The sequence below is a fragment of the Muscardinus avellanarius genome (assembly GCF_963383645.1).
Source record: "Muscardinus avellanarius genome assembly, chromosome: 5".
In the NCBI taxonomy this organism is placed as follows: Eukaryota; Metazoa; Chordata; class Mammalia; order Rodentia; family Gliridae; genus Muscardinus; species Muscardinus avellanarius.
The window spans coordinates 140,276,209-140,299,682 of NC_137790.1; the positions used below are offsets into that span (position 1 = coordinate 140,276,209).

Consider the following 23,474-nt stretch of genomic DNA (forward strand, 5'->3'; position numbering starts at 1 on the left):
TGTACAGAATCCTCAAGTTATTGTTCCAAAGCCATCGATTTTTCTGTAATTACAATGCTTCTTAAAATCTTCTTAAATTTTTCTGTAATTAAAATGCTTCTTTAAAAAAAGCAACAATCGTTGCTTTCAGGTAGACTGTTAACAATGAATTCAAGTGTCCAGTTTAAAAGACCGCTCTCTCGAGAACTAATCCCATGAAAGAGGTGGTCATTCCATGGCTATCTTATCCCTCTACCCCTGCTCTGGGAGTGGCCTTACCTTATACCCAATATAATCACTAGTGATGTGCTTAGGCAAAAGTGCTTCCCAATCCTAACTCACCCCATACCTCAGTCTGCGGTGACAGATGGCACCTCTTATGGCCCTTCTCTTACCCACGAGCCCTTAGTTTAGACTGGTATAAAGAGCAGGAGCATTTTTAAACCCACAGAAATGAACGTGTGTTGGCTTATTGAAAGCTTTCTCTCTCTATCCTTTCCTTTTCTGTGTGTGTGTGTGTATGTGTGTGTGTGTGTGTGTGTGTGTGTGTGTGTGTGTGTGTGTGTCTACAAATTACCTCTCTGTCAGCAGCAGTAAAGAATATTACATTCAGAGGGAGGGACGGGGAGGGAATGGGGTGGGATTTGGGTAGGGATTAAATCAGCGATGAGTACATGTTTGTACACACAAGTTTTTTACCCCAATAAGTTGTATGAATATAATGCACCAATAAAAAAAATTAAAAAAAGAATATTACATTCAAAAGAAACTTCTTCTTTCACATGAATGAATGTCATGAAAAATTCTTCTGTAACATCTTCTCAGGACGAAAATAAAGCCAAAGTCATTTTCCCCTTCACAGTTAGCAACCTATGCTTTCTCCAACATACACTATTTATATAACCAATACTGTAGCCAGGCATAGTGGCACACTCCTGTAATGTCAGCAACTTGGGAGGCTGAGGCAGGAGGATCCCGTGTTCGAGGCCCGTCAGGCAAACTTACTGGCATTCTGTCTCAAAAAACTAAAAGGGCTGGGGGTGTAGTTCAGAGGTAGAATGCCCCTGGGTTCAATTCCCAGTATTCTCCCACACACATAGCAATACTGCTTTAGCTTTGAAATGTTTAGCCTAACTAATAAGCTTTAGCCCCAGAATAACATTAACCCTCTACTGTATTTGGTACTCATGTGCGGCTAAGAGACGAAGGAGGGTTTGCACTGCTCATCTCAAGTCTGGCCCTTCCTTCCCTAGGGTTTGCACTCACGGGTGCGCACACACCTCGCGTGTTCTACCCCGGCTGTGTTGCTCGCACAAAGGCACCTCTTGAGAAAACACCCCGCGGTGGTCGTCCCAAGCGCTACACAGCTACCTGACGGTGAGACGCCTCCTGTCTTAGGACAAGACCTGCAAAGCCCTTTCTTTCAGCGAAAATTTCTTTTGTTCAGTGGAAATTCTGGGAGGACATCTTGTTTGACCACGACGGAGTTCCTTTATTGGATATTTGCGGGCTACTTATTCAGTGCCTACTCTGTCAGAGTCAAGAAAGGGCACTGGTACAGGAGGACGCCGTGCAGGAGATTCTGCCCCTACTTATCTACATGCACTCTCCATTCTATAACAGTTCTAGGTTTATTTATTTATTTATTTATTTATTTATTTATTTATTTGGTGGTACTGGGGTGGAACCCAAGGGCTTTCTACCTCCGGGCTACACTCCCAGACCTAATTTTTTTATTATTTGGAAACAGGTCTCACTAAGTTGCTGAGGGCCCCACTAAGTAGCTGAGGCTGGCTTCGAACCTGCGCGATCCTCCTGTCTCAGCCTCCCAAGCGCGGGGACTACAAGCGTGCGCCACCACGCCCGGCACAGTTCTAGGTTTATAGAAAAGTTGCAAAGATATTAGGAGACTGCTTGTAAATCCCACACCCAGTTTTCCCTGTTACTAACATTCATATCACGATGGTACTTTTTCACAAGCGATCAGCCAACACATGTCCTGTTAGATTTTACTAATAGCCACGCCCACACTTCACTCATGTTCATTTAGTGTTTACTTACTGACTTCCTCTAGGCTTGGGTCCCCCCAGGACACCACACTACATGAAGTCATCATGCCCCCTCAGGTTCCTTTCCACTGTGGCAGCCTTGAGGAGTCACGATCAGGCACCCCTAGAGCTCTCAGATGACACCTGCCTCGTTTGCCTTCATGACTAGATTGATGTGATTTGTGTGGGGGAGTAAACCCAGAAGTGCAATGACATCTCATCACATCGTGACAGTACATACAGTGACATCAGCTGACATATCACATGGTGTCAACGCTCATCACCTTGCTAAAAGGAGTGTTTGTCAGATTCGTTACTATATTCCTGTATTTTCCCACCCCAATTTTCCATTTTGAACCCTTCAGAAGGAAGTTTCCACGTGAGTAAGGAATTATGCTTCACCTCTTTGGGGGTTAAGTATCTACATAGGTTATTTAGAACCCCCCCCCCTTTTTTTTTTGCAGTACTGGGGATGGAACCCAGGGGCATTCTACCTCTGAGCTAGACCCCCAGCCCTATTTTTTTATTCCTTATTTGGAAACAGGGTCTCACTGGCAAAGGGCCTCACTAAGTGGTAGCTGAGGCTGGCCGGGACCCGCGATCCTCCTGTCTCAGCCTCCCGAGTGCTGGGGATACAAGTGTGTGCCACCACGCCCCGCTGGAATCCTTCTAAACAGGAAATTTGTTTCGTCTTTCCAGTTACCTACTTATCCAATCATATATATATATATAATTCCGACTCATAGATATTTTAGACTTCAAGTTAAAATTCAATACTATTTTTTTCAAGTCATTTCAATTTTGGCTTCTGGAAGCTTGTTCAGTTGGGGTTCACCCACCATTGTGGGTCTTCTCACTGTTTTAAAACTTCTGAGCATTCTCTTACTTCTGGCCTTTTCTACCTCAGGATTGTCTCGCATACTTCCTGTCCCAGTCCCATCTCACCCACTTCTCCAAAGAGCCCCGGTTCTTTTTTATTAGAGAGCAACATTAGGAACCAGGACCTGCATTCCAGGTACGGCTGCTGCAAGGGGCGCTGTCCTTTGAGGCCCTTCCAGCTGACAGAACAAGATGTGTATGTGCGTACTAATCAGCGGATACACTATGTTTTCAGCCATTTCTCTAGGCAGCGATTCACATCAGCGTTAAGCTAGGTGTGTATACTGATGTCTCCATCTACTCCAGGACACATGGATCACTCTGACCTGTGCCCTTTGCTTATCTGTTAACCTTTCACCCCCCATACAGGGAGAGTCCGGAATGAACTGTTCTTTCCTACGCAGTCCCATAGAGCAGTAGTTTTATGTCTGTTTTATCATTTACTTATCTTGAAACATAAGAAACTTATGTCTGGTTTTCCCAGCAGGCCTACCCACTCTTTGAAGACAAGGGTGCTGCCTTTGAGTTACAGAATGAGAGATGAAAGCAGCTTTAGAAATCTCAGGGCCTAGAGGGACGCCGCCTTTCAGATCTGAGCCTCCGCCCCATGTGAGTCGAGTTCTTCCTGCAGTTTCTCTCGTTCTCACACTTGCCGGGTGAGTGAAGGGCTCCACTGACGTCTGACGGATCCTTCGTGCTTCAGTGTACCAGGAACGGGTCAGTATACGGTGCTCACTTCTGAGTGCGGGTAAATACAGTCAGCAAACTCTCGTGAGGCTGACATGAAAACCACAGCACTGCAAGGTTACGTCCCCTTTCACCTTAAAACGCTAAGAGTAAACGATGTTTAGATACAAACAAGAAAAAGGAAGACAAAAGAATATATTACTCATTTCAAGTCTCAGGGATGTAAGAGCCGATGTAAGCGTTAGGCAGGGTAAGAGGGAGGTCACTGGAGACGGGGGGGGGGGGGGGGGGCACCTCGCTGCCTCTGTTGGCCGAGGAGCTCAGAACAGACTAGAATGTTGCTGCGCAATGAGGACACTGGGCTAGGGGGTGTGAAAATAGAGATTACTGGATCCCAGAGCTCTCCTTTCGCTTGTATACATTATAGTGGTGGTTTTCAACGAGGGCCGTCTTGCCCCTGGACACATGTGACTCAGGGCAGGTGACCGCGCAGGGAAGAAGGGGTCTGGGTGCGGGCGAGCGCAAAGGAAGCTGCTCAAGGCACGGAGTTAGTGGGTGTGGTTCCAGCAGCTTATTTTACCTGATCACTAGGCTATCTTGTAGGAAAATGGTAAACATGAACATTTATTAAATAACCAAATGTGCCCCATTAAAAAGAAACATGACCATGTGACATCTGGTCAAGTTAATACTTAGAGCATGATTACTGATGCTGATGGCCTGTCATCAATCCTAAGGTGCGTGAGGATTTTCTCATCTAAAAGTGACCTGCGTGCCTCTGGGGCAGCCCTCCCCCCACAGAGGGAAGCCATGTACAGGGGGCAAGATGGCACTCCAACCACCGTGTGCCCAGGAGTTCTACTCAAGGAGTGAAAGAGAGGGCAAGAGTGCTGGTCGCCCTGCCCCTCGCGGGCTCTCCAGGCCCTGGCAGCCCAGGGCAGGTGAGCAGGCTCTGCTCGCAGAGGGCGTCGAGTCCCGCCCCTTGCCACGCACGCCCTGCCTCCCTCCTGTACCTTCTTACCTCCCTGGTACCTGCATTTCTGACAGGTGTTCACTAGACTTTCTTCTCACCTCCCCCAGAACAATTTCCAGACATTTTAAAGAGTTAAAGGTTGGGATTTCAAAAGAATGCCCACGATGGAACCAACCCAAGCACCCATCGATGGTGAATGGATGAAGAAAGTATCTGGTATCTACCAGTGGGATCCTACGCAGCCCTAAAGCAGAACCACTCTCCTTCATTTGCAGAGACTAGATGGAACTGGAGGGTATTATGCTAAGGGAGGCTGCTCAGTCCCAGAGTCAGGGTGGTAGGTTTTCTCTCATTTGTGAAGCCAAAGGGAAAATCGGAAACATAAGGGACTTTAAATAACGCAAAGACAGATCAGTCGAGTGGCTGGAGGGCTGGGGGCGAGACTGAGGCAGGAGGGAGGGCGGGGAAGGAAGCAGCTCAGATAATACCACAGTCTGACCAATTTCACTAACCGTGTGGGGAGGAGGGAAGGGGAGTGGGGCGGGACGAGCCCTGAGGATCTAACCCCGAGGGCTACGCGCCTGCACTGCCTAGGAAACGGGCTTGCCTGGAGACTGACCCATTCCTGATACCCTTACCTTGACTGCAAAGAACAGTGAACTGGGCGTGGTGGGCACTCCAGTAATCCCAGTACGGGGGAGGTTGAGGCGGGGGAGGTTGAGGCAGGAGGATCATGGGTCCGCGGCCTGCCTCAGCAACTTAGTGAAATCCTGTTTTAAAACAAAAAATAAGATATGGCTGGGGGTGTAGCTCAAGGAGAGGAGCCCTGGGTTCAATCCCGAGTACCACGGAGAAGAATTTAAAAGGATGGGTGAAGCCGGGTGTGGTGCGCACGCTTGTCATCCCTGCGATGGGAGGCGGAGACCCGAGGATCGGGCTGTTTTGGAGCCAGCCTTGCTGGCTTAAGAGACCCTGTTTCCAAATAAAAAAATAGGTCTGGGAGTGTAGCCCGGAGGGAGAAGGGCTTCCAGGAACCCCAGTACCCCCACCAAAAAAAAAAAGGATGAGTGAAAGCCCCACGCGTTTCCACAGCGGCGGCTGACTGTCCAGGGGCCTCAGACCCACAGGACGCGCCGGGCCAATGTGACTCACTCCAGACCGGCCTTCGTGAGACACAGCTGCCCACACTGCCCAGGTGGGACCTCAGGGTTTTGTTCTGGTGGTGCTAAAGATTAAACCCAGGAAAATTCCACCTCTTCCTTCCACCTCAGCCCTTTCTGTTTTGAAGGAGGTTCTTGCTAAGTTGCTGAGGCCGGCCTTGAACCCACGGACCTCCTGTGTCAGTCTCCCGAGTCCTGGGCTTACAGGGGTGTGCCTCTGTACCCAGCAATGGGAAATGTTTAAACCATAAACGGGTTTACTTATGTGTACGTATGAAAAAATATGTATTGGAAAATCTCAATAGGAGACCACAGCGCTGCCTTTTCTGAAGCTCCCTCTTCTGAAAAACCTAAACGAAATGCTATGCTTCCTGCGATGTGGGTGGTTGGAGCTGGAGGGGCTGCTGAGAGCAGGATGAGGCCAAGTCGTTCTCCTGTGTAGAGAGAGAAAAGGAGGCGGCAGAGCCGGGCGTGTTCCGCGCGGGCACTGAGCTGGGAACCTCGGAGGCCCGCCACGCAATCGTGTGTCCTCAGCGACAGAGCCTGCCCAGTGTCTGCAGCGGGGCCGGGCGCACAGAAAACGCTCAGTCACGCCGGCATGGTGGTGCGCCCGTGATCCCAGGGCTCGAGGGAGGGACAGGAGGACCATGGTGGTGCGCCCGTGGTCCCAGGGCTCGAGGGAGGGACAGGAGGACCATGGTGGTGCGCCCCTGGTCCCAGGGCTCGAGGGAGGGACAGGAGGACCACAGGGTTAAGTGCCTTAGCAACTTAGTGAGACCCTGTTTCAAAATAAAAAATAAAAAGAGCTGGGGTGTAGCTCAGAGCTAGAGAGCCCTTGAGTTCAATCCTCGGTACCAAGAAAAAATGAAGAGTTGGCAGGACACCAGTTTACACGCGGGGAACGTCACATGAACGTGTTTCCTGCAACTCATGTCCTCAGACTATGTGCCGTCTTATTACAGAGAAAGAGGCAGGGACAGAAATAAGAAGGGGAGCCTAAGAGCACCAGCGGAAAGGATGCTACACAGGCGTCAAGGGGTCAAGGCTAAGAACAGAGGAAAGGACAGACCGAGCCAGCTGGGCCACTGTGTCTCCTGCCAAGACACCCCAGCAAGGACGTGTTTTCCTCAAACAGCCACGGCCACGTGGTGACACCATCCCCTGGGCTTTTGAATCTAGGTTGGGTCGTAACAGCATGCCAACAAATTACAGAGGAAAGGGCGTGCTGCCAGTGCCCTCGCACGGCCGATGGCATCTACAGTGCCCTCGGCAAGGGGGCTGTGCGTCTTTCTCCAAAATGTACTTAAACATTCTGAAAAATACCTTTTCATTGATAACCTGTGAAAATAAGCAAATAAAAATGGGATTCCACAAAACGAGTTTGATTTCTTCAAGTATTTAATTTCCTATTAGACAGCAATACTTAACAAGATGAAAGGTAGAAGGAATTCAAACCACTGTGTTCCTCGTGTGCCAGGAGCCGTGTGGGCAGCACCTGGACAGAGGCTGGGAGCTAAGGTCCAGACCTTCCAGGAGGCAACTGGACTGCAGCCAGCCACGTGCAGGTAAGACGCCGGATGCACGTGTCTGCCAGTTTGTGAACTGGGATTAGCATGAAAACCCTGGGAGGAAGCAGCAATGAGAATCTGCCGGTCAAGTTCTCACCAAAGGTGCCCCAGAACCAACAGGCAGAAGAAGCAGGAGGCAAGCTTCACCGAGCTCGTGCAACCCCTCGGGTTCCACCCACGGACTCGCCAAACAAGCGAGCAATTGATTCCTTGAAAACTTTAGAGCCCTGTAGGGTATTCATGCCTGTAGGAGTCCGAGACAGGAGGATCTCAGGGGAGGGCAGCCTCAGCAATGGACCAAGATTCCCAGCCACCTAGTGAGACTCTGTTTCAAAACAAACAAAAAAAAAAGTGGGGGTGTACCCCAGAGGTAGGCTGCCTCTGGGTTCAAAGTGGGGGTGTAGCTCAGAGGTAGGCTGCCTTGGGTTCAAAGTGGGGGTGTAGCTCAGAGGTAGGCTGCCTTGGGTTCAAAGTGGGGGTGTACCCCAGAGGTAGGCTGCCTCTGGGTTCAAAGTGGGGGTGTACCCCAGAGGTAGGCTGCCTCTGGGTTCAAAGTGGGGGTGTAGCTCAGAGGTAGGCTGCCTTGGGTTCAAAGTGGGGGTGTAGCTCAGAGGTAGGCTGCCTCTGGGTTCAAAGTGGGGGTGTACCCCAGAGGTAGGCTGCCTTGGGTTCAAAGTGGGGGTGTACCCCAGAGGTAGGCTGCCTTGGGTTCAAAGTGGGGGTGTACCCCAGAGGTAGGCTGCCTTGGGTTCAAAGTGGGGGTGTACCCCAGAGGTAGGCTGCCTTGGGTTCAAAGTGGGGGTGTACCCCAGAGGTAGGCTGCCTTGGGTTCAAAGTGGGGGTGTACCCCAGAGGTAGGCTGCCTTGGGTTCAAAGTGGGGGTGTAGCTCAGAGGTAGGCTGCCTTGGGTTCAAAGTGGGGGTGTAGCTCAGAGGTAGGCTGCCTTGGGTTCAAAGTGGGGGTGTACCCCAGAGGTAGGCTGCCTTGGGTTCAAAGTGGGGGTGTACCCCAGAGGTAGGCTGCCTTGGGTTCAAAGTGGGGGTGTACCCCAGAGGTAGGCTGCCTTGGGTTCAAAGTGGGGGTGTACCCCAGAGGTAGGCTGCCTTGGGTTCAAAGTGGGGGTGTACCCCAGAGGTAGGCTGCCTTGGGTTCAAAGTGGGGGTGTACCCCAGAGGTAGGCTGCCTTGGGTTCAAAGTGGGGGTGTACCCCAGAGGTAGGCTGCCTTGGGTTCAAAGTGGGGGTGTACCCCAGAGGTAGGCTGCCTTGGGTTCAAAGTGGGGGTGTACCCCAGAGGTAGGCTGCCTTGGGTTCAAAGTGGGGGTGTACCCCAGAGGTAGGCTGCCTTGGGTTCAAAGTGGGGGTGTACCCCAGAGGTAGGCTGCCTTGGGTTCAAAGTGGGGGTGTAGCTCAGAGGTAGGCTGCCTTGGGTTCAAAGTGGGGGTGTACCCCAGAGGTAGGCTGCCTTGGGTTCAAAGTGGGGGTGTACCCCAGAGGTAGGCTGCCTTGGGTTCAAAGTGGGGGTGTACCCCAGAGGTAGGCTGCTTTGGGTTCAAAGTGGGGGTGTACCCCAGAGGTAGGCTGCCTTGGGTTCAAAGTGGGGGTGTACCCCAGAGGTAGGCTGCCTTGGGTTCAAAGTGGGGGTGTAGCTCAGAGGTAGGCTGCCTTGGGTTCAAAGTGGGGGTGTACCCCAGAGGTAGGCTGCCTTGGGTTCAAAGTGGGGGTGTACCCCAGAGGTAGGCTGCCTTGGGTTCAAAGTGGGGGTGTACCCCAGAGGTAGGCTGCCTTGGGTTCGCCCCAGCGCTACACACACTCACTCAAAACCCAGGCAGCCTGGCTCTGAACCCTGCTTTCACCTGTGCTAGCGCTGCTGGGAAGGCTCTGAATGGTAGCCACAAAGTAAAAGAAAACCCAGGCTTACCCCAAAACAAGGAGATAGGAGGCCAGAGTTTGCTTTGTTTACCCTTTCTACAAAATTGATTTTTTTAAAAAAGCTAAGTGGATATAAAAGATAACTTTAAAAAGTATAAGAAGCGTGGTCCTCATCAGACCAGCAGCCCCGGCTTCCACAGGAACTTTATCAGAGGTGGAAATTCTTGGCGCCACGTCAGGACGCTCTGCGGGTAGTGTCCTGCAACATGCTCTAACGGGCCCTCCAAAGGTACGGAGCATACTGGTACAGTGGACCCTGTGCACTCGCCATTTTTACAAAAAGAACCTCTGATCACCTCTGATGCACCTCCCAGCCACACCCCCAGCCCTGTTTTTAAATTTTTATAGATTCCTCAAAAGACTAGGAATGGAAGCACCATAGAACCCAGCTTTACCACTCCTTAGGGTCTTTCTATAAAGAGTGAAAACTGGAGTGGCACGCATACCCACAGCTCACACCTGGAGTGGCACGCATACCCGCGCGTGCAGCACCACAGCTCACACCTGGAGTGGCACGCATACCCGCGCGTGCAGCACCACAGCTCACACCTGGAGTGGCACGCATACCCGTGCGTGCAGCACCACAGCTCACAACTGGAGTGACACGCATACCCGTGCGTGCAGCACCACAGCTCACAACTGGAGTGGCACACATACCCGTGCGTGCAGCACCACAGCTCACAACTGGAGTGGCACACATACCCGTGCGTGCAGCACCACAGCTCACAACAGTCCAGTTGAGGAAGCGAGCTAGGTGTCCGTCAGTGGATGAACGGATGAAGAGAATGTGCCGTCTATGCACAACTGAGTTTTATTCAGCCTGAGGAACACAACTGTGTCACTGTAGGGAAGGACGGGCCCGTAGGGCAGCATGCTAAGAGAGGCCAGCCACTCAGAAAACAAGGGCCACCGTTCTCTCTGATGTGTGGAGATAGAGAGAAAAGGGAAAAGGGAATCCATGAAAACGAGGAGGGAGGCCAGTACAATAGTGAAGAAGGCCTGGGGAGAGAGGAGGGAAAGGGGAAACGAAGCTCAAGGAAGGAGGCAGGCAAGTGTGATGTCTGCACGTGAGTGTGTGGCTACCCATTACGTTAGCATGGATGGGGAGGGAGGAGGCCAGGGGGATGGCGTGGAGGGACACACCGAGACATGCTGTGCATACACACGGAGGTATCACTGTGAACCTCCCTATGATGTTAGAAGTACAACGCGCCAATAAAAACACTTTTAAAAGAGCACGGTGCAGCATCTGCTTGTGGTGAGAGCCTCTGGCCACATCAGCACAGGGCAGATGCGTCATGGTGGGAGTGTATGCAAGAAGGAGAGATCACGTGGGAAACCAGGAAGGTAGACAGATCCAGGGGACAGACTTGCTCTTTTTTGTGTGTGTGCGTGATATTGGGGATGGCTTTCTACCTCTGGGCTATACTCCCAGACCTATTTTATACTTTATTTGGAAACAGGGCCTCACTAAGTAGCTGAGGCTGGCTTTGAACCTGTGTGATCCTCCTGTCTCGGCCTCCCAAGCGCAGGGATGACAAGCGTGCCCACCGCGCCCGGCTCAGACTTGCTCTTTTTATAATGTACTTTCGTGGGAACTAAACATGAACTCTTGAGATCTATATGAGTCACTTCTGAGAATGGTGCTCCCACTGACCTAATCACTTTGCACTAGGTCACACCTCCTAATGACTACCATCTTCCAACATCGCCACCCTGAGGCTCAAGCTTCTGGAATACAGGCCTTTGAGAGACACGCTAAGCCCATATCCAAATGATAGCAACAGGAGGCCGATTCTCCCTATTTCTGTTCAACACAGCAGTAGACATCCTTGCTAGATTAAGTAGGTAAGAGAACAAGTTTAAAAGCATTGAAATCACTGGGCATGGTGGTACATGCCTGTACTTCCAGTAGTTGAGAGGCTGACACAGGAGACTGCAGATTCAAGGCCAGACTCAGCAGCTTAGTGGGGTCTCCCGCCAACTTGGCAAGACACTGTTTCAAAGTAAAAAATAAAGGGCTGGGGGTGTAGCTTGAAAGTAGAATGCCTCTGGGTTCAATCTCTAGTACTTAAAAAAGCATTGAAAACAGAAGAAAGAAAGAAAGAACAAAAGAAAGAAAGAAAAGAAATTGTCCACATTTGCAGATTATACAATCTTATAAAACTCTACAGACTCTTTAAAAATTGTTAGGATATGAGTTCCTTTTTCTCCATATCATCACCAGCATTTATTTATTATATTTATTTATTGTATTTTTTAAATTGGTGCGTTGTCGCCGGGCGTGGTGGCGCACGCTTGTAATCCCGTGCTTGGGAGGCAGAGACAGGAGGATCGCGCAGGTTCGAAACCAGCAGCTTGCTCTGGCTTAAGAGACCCTGTTTCCAAATAAAAATATAAAAATAGGTCTTGGAGTGTAGCCCGGAGGTAGAAAGGCTTCCAGGAACCCCAGTACCAACCACACACACACAAAAATTGGTGCAGTGTAATTATACACCCTAGCAAGGTTCAGAGTAACTATATATATATATATATATATATATATATATATATATATATATATATATACACATTCATTGTGTTTCCCTCTGGATCCTTCCCCATTATCCTTCCCCAAAAGTAATATTTAAATTGATACAGATAACTTCGGGTATGGACAAAGGATGATTTGAATTGTTTTCATCATCAGATATTCTTTCTTTATTGTTTGTATTTTTGATGATTACCATTCTAACTGAAGTTAGACAAAATCTCAGTGTAGTTCTGGTTTGCATTTCCCTGATTGCTAATGATGTTGAACACTTAAAAATATATTTACTGGCTATTTGTATTTCTTCTTTTGAGAAGCATCTATTCAGTTTAATTGTCCATTTTTGATTGAGTATTTGTTTATTTAGTGTTAAGTCTTTTGAGTTCTTTATATATTCTAGATAATAGTCCTTGGTATCAGAGAAGTATCTCGCAACATTTTCTCCCATTCTGTAAGCTCCCTCTTCAGAATTATATCTCTGAGATACACTCCCAGCCCTTTTATATTTTGAAACAGGATCTTTCTAAGTTGCTGAGGGACTTCACTAAATTGCTGAGATTGTCATCAAATTTGTGGTCCTCCTGTTTCATCCTCCTAAGTACTGGGATTACAGGCATGCACCACCAATCTGGCGTCATCAAATTCCCGATTGTTTAATTTGGACTTTTTGTTATAAAGTTGGACATATACAGTCACCTTGTCTTGGCTACATGCCTTACTTCTGGATACCCATCCCCTGCAGTGTTGGTTTTACCTCCCTGGACCTCCTTTCCTTGTATGTTAGGTCCCAGAGACAGCATACCCAGTACCGCTCGTGACCATTTGTATTTCTGGTCAACACGAAACATATGATATCTATATCAGACTGAAAAGCACACAGCAGTCATTTATAAATTTTCAGGCTTCTGAATCATTAGGAAATAGCCTAGTTTTCATGTCTCGGCACCTTGTCACAATTTTCTTAAAAAGATATGATGTCTTCCCCTACACACGTGATATTTAACAATACCATAAAACAGGTTTGAATCTCTCTGGCTGAGGCTGACTTTGAATAATGCAAAAACTAAATTGGTGAGAATGTCGACTAACGAGATATTTTGTCGATTCATTGATTAAAATTATACAAGAGATTTTTTTTTTTATTCTGGCAAAATCCTATCCTAGCAAAGGCTAAAGCACTATCAGTAACAATTAGCAAACCCTTTAAACTTCCAATTCAATCTAACCAGAAAATACATCCCTTGAATTTACTGGAAAATACTGCTTCTCCTGAGAGCCGGGTACACCATGCTGATGGGGATTTAAGTGACCAATCCTAGAAGCATTCCACACTGCATACAAAATCAGCTTCACAAGCATGCATTTGGGAGTCTTCTTAAAAGTCTGTTAACATTCTCAAGTGGAAAATTATTCTACATTTTAACTCTGTCCTTCAAAAGAAAAAAATTTCTAAAACTATTTTTGTTCTATACACACATCTTTCTTTGGCTTTTGAGAAGTGATGTGTTAGATTCGGTCTGTAGGAAGAAGCTAAGAAAATGCTATACATGTGTCCCACCTCTTGCAAAGTAACACATTGCTACTGAAGGCTGTTGTTTTAGAAGCAATTAGGCAAATTAAGCCTATGGGGATGGTTCCAAGAGGGAGGCTCTGCAAGCCCCAGTTGGCAATGAGAATTTTCACCGAGGAAGGGAACAGCTGATACATGCGAGAAGATACAATTCTGAGCCTGGCTTGGTGGTGCATGCCTAGCATTACAGCGGCAGGGAGGCTGAGGCAGGAAGAGCTCAAGTTCGAGGTCGGCCCGGGCAGTTCAGCGAGACCCTTTCTCATAAAAAAGGACGAGGATGAGGTGGAGCGGCGGCTGCTCAGTGGGTCAGCACTTGCCTCGATGCATCAGACCCTGGCTTTGACTCCCAAACACAATTTGGGAGTGCTATACACAAATAAATCTCTTGCCCCTGGACGGAATACAGTAAAATAAAATGATAATAATTATGTTTTTGAATTGCTGTTTCATCTTTTTCAAAGAGAGGAAGGCATATGATAAAACAGGTCTTCACCCGCTGATGAAGAAACTTAGTATACAGAGAAAAACTGCGACTGATACACGGAAGGAGAGAAAGCTAGGTAAGATTATCTTTGTAAATTGCTATTTCAAAATAATATCTTTGCTAATCCCCGCACTTGGGAGGCGGAGACAGGAGGATCGCGCAGGTCCAAAGCCAGTCTTGCTGGCTTAAGAGACCCTGTTTCCAAATAAAAATATAAAAAAGGTCTGGGAGTGTAGCCTGGAGCTAGAAGGGCTTCCAGGAACCCCAGTACCACCAAAAAATATATAATATCTTCACGTCATAAAGTATACACTTGATCTGTGAATACAACATAGCTGAAGAATAAATATGTAATGAGGATAGTTGGGCTTTTATTTTGAAATTAATCAAATGTGGTTAATTATATGAAATCATCAATGAATTTTAATCGTTCATTTCATATCTGAAGTCAGAGAGAACAGCAGATAATGCAGAAATTTCCCCCTAAAATATTGTGGTAAAGATATATTTACATAGTGTTTGACAGTATTTGACTTAATTTGGAAAATGATATTGGGTTAAAACTGAAAGGACAACTTTTAAAAAAATTATCAGAAATATACTTCCTTTAAGAACTCACAGCACTCGCCACTGTTCATTTTATTAGCACTACTGTTTGTATCTAAGTCTCTACAAGCAAAGACAGAATATATTCCGAAACGCTGCGTCTCCTTTCTTTCCTTGAAGTCATGAGGGAATGGAATGCTTCTATCAAGCAGATCCCGTGGCTGGAGAGCACTAAAGACAATGGCATGCCTGGCTCCACGTGACCTGGACACCGAGGCCCGCGGCGGCAAAGCAGAGAGTGAGACCTCGCTCGGCTCCTCTGAAAAACTGGCCTTTCCTCAGGCAGTGCTCACGGCTCAGCCGTTCTGTGACGCAATCTGCATCACTGCTAGCTCACCACAGTAACTGGTGGGCCAGCAGGAGACACAAAAGATTCTTTTATACCCAAGACACATAAGAAACTACATTGTTTGCTTTTCTGCAATATCTAGTAAGGCTGGTTCACTCAGGGGAGGAAATAAATATTCCGAAGAGAACAGAATGTGTTCTATCAGACTTTCGCTTTAGGATATAAGGTTCCAAATTCAGCTGTTTCAGAGTCACCTAAGCATATTGAAAAATAAAATGGGCCAGGAATGGTGGCGCACATCTGTAATCCCAGTACTTAAGAGGCTGAGAAAGAAGGATCACAGGTTTGAGGACAGCCTCAGCATGTAGTGAGACTCTCATCAACCTAGTGAGACCCTGTTTCAAAACAAAGAGATGGGGTATAGTTCTGAGACAGAATGCCCCTGGGTCCAATTCCCAGTAACACACATACACGCATGCGCATGCACACGTACACACACACACACACACACACACACACACACACACACACATTATTGGGCTCCATTCCAAACCTTAGATCAAAATCTCTGCATTAAAATATTAAAATAAAATAATAAAAACTCTATCCTACTGCTGAGGACCCCATCTGCCCAGGCCTGCAGGTTGCTCTTCTCAGGGCAGTGCTGGGGTGACTTAGGCTACACATCAGCGCCGTCCCTGAGCCATTACTCACGTGTAAACCTTAAGAACGAAGTCCTTCTCTTCCTTTAATTCAGTGAGCGACTGCAGGACGTCCAGTATGCTCAGGACGGCACAGCCGTACGGTCGCCGGTAGTGCAGGTGAGCAGGACCCTTCTTGGAGTCGTTCAAGAGCATCCGGCCTTTGGACACAGCAGAGAGTACCAGTCAGAGTGAGGATGCGTGCTCCCCGCACCCGCTGACTGTCACTCAGGAGGCCGAGCTACGGGTGCCTAAGAGAGCCTCTATGCAGGAGGAGCCGTCGAGGAGGTTAAGGGAGGAACCAGGGAGCAGGCCTCCTGCCCAGGCTCTTCTCCCGCACCATCCTCACCGCCGGCCAGGCGTCCTTAGCATCTGTGTCTAACGCAGCACCACCTCTCATCTTCCTTAAGCCTATGAGGAGGAGAGTGACTTCACGAAGTTCTTAACGTATCACTGTGCTAACAGATTTAAACTTGAAGGCATGTTAAGCACAGAAATTTAATATTTTTTTCTGCTGGGTATACACTATGTGTGCATAAAAAGGGAGGACGTGGTACTTCCAAGCAAAGTCTGCTGCCAAGGTGCTGGGGAAGCACTATGGGGCGAGAGCGGCCTCCGGAGGGGCGGCTCACTTTCCTGTTTGCCAAGGCTGTGCTGACAGCGGTGGCAAGGACGCCTGCGATGCTGCCGCAGAGACTTCGTTAGGTTGTCGTTATTAATGGTTGTTTAATTGGCAAGGAATTTTAAAAGGTTATTTGACACAGCGCACACAGTATGCTATAACCCAAACTCTGAGGGAAGCCCGTTCAGTCACAACTTTAAGAGTTATATCATGAACTCATGGCAAAGCTAGAGCGCCAGGGCAGAAGGGTAGGAAGAGCTAGTCCTTAGCTGGGGTGGGAGCGATGCCTCCCTTCCTCGGAGTGAGGACGATAATTCTGTGGAAAATGACAGAGACACACAATTCTGGCCAAAAACTACAACCGAGGGCATGCACCAGCTGCACCTGCTGAGGGGAGGTGGGCACAGGCAGGGCGCTGTGGCGGAGATAATGTCTCAAAGCCGAGAGTTGAGCAGGAGTGGGTTCAACAGCAAATATGGAGGAGGTTTCAAGTGAGAAAATAAAAGTGCATCCATTTCTATCAGACCCAGCCTCGGTGGCAGCTGAGCTTAAAGGACAGCTGCAGAAAGGGTTGGGTCTAATCCTGAGGACCGAAATAGGAGAAGAGAACCGGGAGGACACAAAACGCATGCACGGGTGGGGCCGACGTGGGTCAGGCGGACAGTACCTATTCGGATCACGTGGGCAACTATATACAGATCCCTCTTCATGTCTTTGCTGCTCAGATCCTAAGAAAAGAAAAACAGGGAGTCACGCAAGGAATATACAGGAAATAATTAAAATTTCATTTTGAACCTGATGTGCTTTGCTTTTGGTATATGCTACAGCGGGGGAGGAGGATTACAACGGCCACATTCTGTACGATGCCTCTGGTGTGAGTCTGGACACCTCATAGGCCTTTGGAAGTTGTTTTTATTTTGTTTGCAAGTAGTTTTCCAGAGCTTATAGACCACCCAGCAAATCAAATATCCACCCGAGTTTCCACACTGGAAAGCTTCATGTCTTAGCTCATGTTTATGCTATCATCCTGTAAAAACTTTCTGAAACAAAATAAATATGCAGTGCAAAGAACGGAATATCAAAACATAACGACTGGAAAGTTTATTCTCTAATTTTACATTTATTCCACTGTCCACAAATATTATACACTGGAAATATTCCCTTTAAAAATTAATTTGGTTGCCAGGCGTGGTGGGCACGCTTGTCATCCCCGCGCTTGGGAGGCGGAGACAGGAGGAGGGCGCAGGTTCGAAGCCAGCCGCGCTGGCTTAAGAGACCCTGTTTCCAAATAAAAAAAAAATATAAAAATAGGTCTGGGAGTGTAGCCTGGAGGTAGAAGGGCTTCCAGGAACCCCAGTACCCCAAAAAATAAAAATAAAAATGTATAAATAAATATATAAATAAATAATATATATAAATAAATAAATATATATATATATATAAAATAGGTCTGGGAGTGTAGCCCGGAGGTAGAAGGGCTTCCAGGAACCCCAGTACCCCCCCCCAAATTATTTTGGTCTTAGTAAAACTTTGATAATTTATGTTTCTAAATTTCACTTTTATCATTTGTAATAAATTACAAAGTTGAAAATAATTTTATTGGAAATATTTAAGGGCTCCTTTTATTTTTTTTTTTTTTAGTTCTAGAGATTAAAACGAGGGACACTTTATTAGTGAGCTATATCCCAGTCATTTTTATTTTTTATTTTGAGACAGTGTCTCACTAAGTTGCTGAGGCTGACCTCACACTTGCAATCCTTCTGCCTCAGCCTCTTGAGACACAGGGATTATAGTTGTGTGCCGCCACATCTGGCTTAAGAGCTTTCTTTAAATAAATAAGATCCAGACAAGAAATGTTTCAAATTAAGGAATTATAAATATCATTCTTATATAAGTATGTTTAGAACACATTTGTTTAAATGGTACTGGGCATTGAACCCAGGGACATGCTACCTCTGAGTTACACCCCCCTAGTCCTGTTTTATATTTTATTTATTTATTTATTTTGGTGGTACTGGGGATGGAACCCAGGGGCTTTCTACCTCTGGTCTATACTCCCAGACCTTTTTCTATTTTATTTGGAAACAGGGTCTCACTAAGTTGCTGAGAGCCTCACTAAGTAGCTGAGGCTGGCTTCGAACCTGAGTGACCCTCCTGTCTCAGCCTCCCAAGCGCGGGGATTACAAGCGTGAGCTACCACGCCCGGCTTCTATTTTATTTTTTATTTTAAAACAGGGTCTCACTATGTTGCTTGTGAGGGTCTTGATAAGTTGCTAAGGCTGGCCACGAAAACTGATCCTCCTATCTCAGCCTCTGAAATACTGGGATTACTAGTGTGTGCTAAGTATTGAAACCAGGTGTGTTCTAACACTAAAATCCACGCACAGTCCTCTTATTTTTTGAAAGAGGACCTCACTAATTTGCTAAGGCTGGCCTTGAATTTGTTATCCTCTTGTCTTGGCCTCCCAGGCGCCGGGATTTCAGGCATGCATCACTGCACCCAGCTAGAACAAAATGTTTTAGCGTGTTTGTTTACTTCTATTTTAGTCAATACAGTTTATCTGAAGTAATACAACTTCCTTTAATATATTCAGTTTCAGATTGAATTCTCTGCAAATTCAATTTTCAGCAGGCATGAACTTGCTGCCCATTTCCAGCCATGACTGATTTTGTGATGATTAATGTACCTTTGTCCTTAGTGGGGCAGGCCCCCATGATGTCCCTTTTGCTTCTAGGAATGAATGGGTCCCTTAATTTCCTTTCCTTTCTGTCTTTTGATTGGCCCCAGATGCTTGGCTCTTCAGTAAGAGCAGGACGAAGGGCAGTCAGGGCTTGGAGTGCCACAGAGATCCGCACTCACTGCGTTGCTTGGTTTTTATACCTTGCATGATACGATCATGCCTACATGATTAGCAGGAGGGCAGGGCTGGCAGGGCGCCCCGGCAGGGCACCAGCTCCCTCCCCAGTGCTGGGCTATGCTTGCCCTCCCCTCACCCCAGCCCTGCACGGTCACATGACCCTAAACACATGAAAGACAGAGAGACATCAAAAAATAATAGAGCTGGGTGTGGTGGCGGCCTGTGAGCCCAGGGCTTGGAGTCTGAGTCTGGAGGATCACAGGTTTGAGGACAGCCTCAGCAATTTAGTGAGACACTGTTTCAAAATAAATGAAAAATAAAGAAACGATGGGGGTATAGTCCTTAGCAGAATGCCGCTGGGTTCAATCTCCAGGACAAAAACAAAAGTGAAGTGGTTAACTAATGCTCTCTAGATGCTAGAATATTTTGTCAGGTTCTTAAAATCATAAAATATGCTTACAGGGAAATAGGTTACAAAACAGTTTAACATAATTGGTATCCCCTGGAATCACAGATATATTTTTACACGAAAACTCTCTCTTAATATTAAAAAAAAGATGTTTCAGGCTCCATTTTGCTAATTTCTCTCATTTAAAATGGTATTTATAATGATAGTCTCCAAATAGCACTGTGCTTTGATACTTATTAATATGGTTATTAAATAACAAATAGAAATAGAAAAACAGGTTACCAGTTTTTACTCTATATCACATTTATTTGTATTTTTATCATTCAGTCTCACTAGCAAAAGTACTGCTATTTCAACATAATATTTTTTTCATATTGAGTGTATGGATAATGAAAGTTTAATAAAATTTGAATTTTTCCCTCCCAAAGGGTTTTATTGATAACTTGAGGGTAGAGTTATCATTTTAAAGTAATTTTGTGATTAAAATATCTCTAATCCTGAAGGATATAAAAAGGTTTGATATGTTTCAAAATGAAATGATTTCTTTTATATAGCCTAGATTGTGTTAGTCCAAACTATCAAATGACTAGTACAATTATCAAATCAAATATATCTAGCCAATTCAAACCAGTTACCAGTGATTATCAAATATTAATCAGAAGCCAGGCGTGGTGGCACACGCTTGTAGTCCCTGCACTTGGGAGGCAGAGACAGGAGGATCTCACAGGTTCGAAACCAGCCTCAGCTGGTTTAAGAGACCCTGTTTCCAAATAAAATATAAAATAGGTCTGAGAGTATAGCCCGGAGGTAGAAGGCCCCTGGGTTCCATCCCCAGCACCACCAAAAAGTATATATATATATATATATCAGAAAGGCTGTATACAAAAACACTGGACTTCTTCTCCCTTAGCTCTGGTTGAGTAGACAAAAAGAAAAAGCCTTCTATACACACACACACACACACACACACACACACACATTTTTCCAAGTGTCAAGACTGTCTTATAATTGCTATCTGGACCTCTCAGGGGTATTTACTGGAGATCATTAAAAAGAAGACAGTAATACTTAGTATGAGGAAGTCTTTTAAGTAAAGCTATTATTGGTGAGGTCCACATAATTTCGGTGTGTGAGTTCACTTATTAAATGCATGTCTGAACACAGTTACCATAAAATTATTAGACGTATACTCCTCAAGACTAAGTACCAAGTGTGGCTATGCCTGCTAAAATATAAAGACCTATCAATCCAAGATGAGAAGAGGGTGACACGCTCGCCGATGATCTACTGAGCAGGACTCACGTTCTCACTAAGATGTGCTCACTGACCAGACCCTCCAGTCCTCCATAAGCGGGGCTGGCTGCTCGCTAGCCAGTGGGGAGAGGAGGGAGCGAGGGAGGGAGGAGTCTGTCTCAGGGCCCAGGGCCTCGGTCACTCATGCTCAGCGTGAGACGTGGAAACGTGAGGTCTTCTTTGGGCCTAGGCTACTCTCTTTCTATAGAGATACTGAGATTTATAGATAGAAAATAAAGCAAACTTACTCATATTTAAGCTGCATAAAAGGAGAAATATTATATAATGTTATTACAAGTAATAAGGCTAGAACTCTAAGAAATTGCTACTAAAATCCTGTTTTCAACGTGAAAGCATCTAAATTAATGTACAAAATATAATGTCAACGAATGCAGGGAAAACAGCGTGAGTTCATTTTGAACTGGTCACTCAGGCATAATCGCACACATTGTTATGTAACAATAGTTATGGAGACCTGAGTATCTGCCCCACACTGTGTGAGGTGCTAAATGTGGAGTAATGAGCAGTTCACACAGACGCACTCACACACACACACACACAGTGGCTATCACCAAAGCCGGCGCACTCCTCACTCATGCACTGGCTATTCATGTCAGTGGGAAACCCTTCTTGGATAAAAATCTTCCTTCACAGGAAACCCTAAAATCTAGCAAGGTCAGAAAAAAAAAGGCTTCAAAGAGAGCCAGGTTGGAGCCGGGCGTGGTGGCACACACTCGTAATCCCAGCACTTGGGAGGCTGAGACAGGAGGATCGCACAGGTTTGAAGCCAGCCTCAGCTACTTAGTGAGGCTCTCAGCAACCTAGTGAGACCCTGTTCCCAAATAAAATATAAAAAAATAGGTCTAGGAGTATAGCCTGGATGTAGAAAGCCCCTGGTTTCCACCCTCCTCCCATACCACCAAAGAGAGAGAGAGAGAGAGAGAGAGAGAGAGAGAGAGCCAGGTTGTACTCTGGTTACTGTGACGTCACGGGACTCTGAAGTCCTCTAGGAACCTGCAGAATGCTCGGTTTGCAGGGTCCCTTTCTCCTGGCCCCAGGGTGACCTAAGAAGCCACCACCAGCCACAGCATTGCATTCCCTTGCCTTTACGCTGAGACGCTGCCGCACGTATCCCAGTCTGGAAAACTCCTTTAGCTCACAGGACTAACCCAAATCTTTTTTGTTTGTTTGTTTTTTTGGTGGTACTGGGGTTCCTGGAAGCCCATCTACCTCCGGGCTACACTCCCAGACCTATTTTTTTATATTTTGAAACAGGGTCTCCTAAGCCAGCGTGGCTGGCTTTGAACCTGCGTGATCCTCCTGTCTCCACCTCCCAAGCGCGGGGATTACAAGCGTGCGCCACCACGCCCGGCTAACCCAAATCTTAAACAACGAGAAAACTATTTCTGCCAAAATTATTATTTCATAAAGCTTAAAGTAAAACATGAAAGTTCTGACCAAGCTAGTCTTGCTCAAAAATCACATGTGCTTTGTAAAAATTCCTCAAATCATGTTTGAGACCATATTTTTAAAAAAAACCAGGCGCCTTCCCCTCGTGGCAGAAGAGCAGCACATCATGAGAGTTACATGCATCTTTGATTTGTAAAGTTGGAGCTACAGCTTTGGCCTCTAGGCCCATATATATAATTAAAATGCTAAATGAAATTCCTGACTCACTGTAATTACATCCGAGTATCATCATAATTAAGTTCATTTTTCAAGAGGCACGGACTGCACTCAACATATTTAAGAATCTAAGGATAGCACATGCAAAAAACTGTTTCCACAAAGCCAAGAAAGGCGTCAACAGTTCCTCTCGCTGCCTTCCCAGATAGTAATAGAGTGAAGGCCTACGGAAGCCTCTTAGGGGGGTCGAGACGTTCTAGGCAGACATTCCAGACACAGAACTCCCAGTGTTCAGCACCCGCGCTTCAGAAACTCCTATCCAACGGTCTAAACTAAATCCCATAAACGAGAATCCGGGTTTTTCCCTTTTGTATTCTATTGGGAAGAGTCACTGGTCTCCCCAGGTTAACCGTGGCATCCCCTCGTCATCCTCAAGTCTGTCCTTCCTGCAGCATCTCCTCAGCCTGAAGGGCTGGCTCAGGGGTGCACGGAGCGCTACTCCGGCTTTGTCAGGCCTGTAACGCTGTGTGTACATCCGAGCCTTTTCAGTCAGGCCGTTCTTGTGAGAGTGGTTTCTGATTCTGTGATAACATCATCTGACATTTCAAAAGATGAAGTTGTGATAAATGAAGTCGGGTTAACAAACGTAATTTTATCTCACATCTCCTGATACTACGATTTGTATTTAAGGGGAACAGCATAAACTTCAAGATCTCTACACCTATCAATCACGCGCCACGCTACGCTCTGGCTCGGAGGCCATCGCCCTCCTAAGTGCAAGGAGGCTTGGTGTAGCTCAGCACTCCGAAACAGAACAAAGAACCCATGGCAGTCAGCACTGGGTCAGTCAACACTCGTTAATTCTCCTGTTTCAGTCTCCCACGTACTGTGATTACAGGTATGTGCCACCACGCCCGGCTGGTCTAGCGATTTTCAGTAAGCAAATTATCATACCTTCTCTGAGTTGAGGCCTCCATGACTGCAGACACCACGAACAGTCTGGTTTTTCAGGGAACAAAACCCTAATGTATAGATGCCAGCAGAAAAGATCCTCCATTTGGCATTTGAAAGAGGACTACTTCCTTTTTTTTCTCCTTATATGAACTTACTAACAGACTGCTAAGATATAGCTTTGGCGGATCCTTTTCAAAGGAATTATACTTAAACATCAAGATTAATTCCCAATGAGCTTGGATAAGAACAATAAGATGGACGTATACAATATATATCAGCAAAGCATACTCAGTTATATCTCTTTAGTA

General features: G+C 46.5%; 1 protein-coding gene across 1 annotated transcript in view; it reads right to left on the reverse strand.

The window, feature by feature from the left end:
- DOCK3 (dedicator of cytokinesis 3) overlaps nucleotides 1-23,474 on the reverse strand; it is a gene marked incomplete at both ends in the record, with an annotated part of 359,460 nt that overhangs the window by 97,656 nt on the left and 238,330 nt on the right. The window contains 2 exons of the mRNA XM_080695935.1: nucleotides 15,418-15,565; nucleotides 16,694-16,754. Of these exons, the coding sequence (XP_080552061.1) occupies nucleotides 15,418-15,565; nucleotides 16,694-16,754 (209 nt within the window). The remainder of the gene's footprint in view (nucleotides 1-15,417; nucleotides 15,566-16,693; nucleotides 16,755-23,474) is intronic.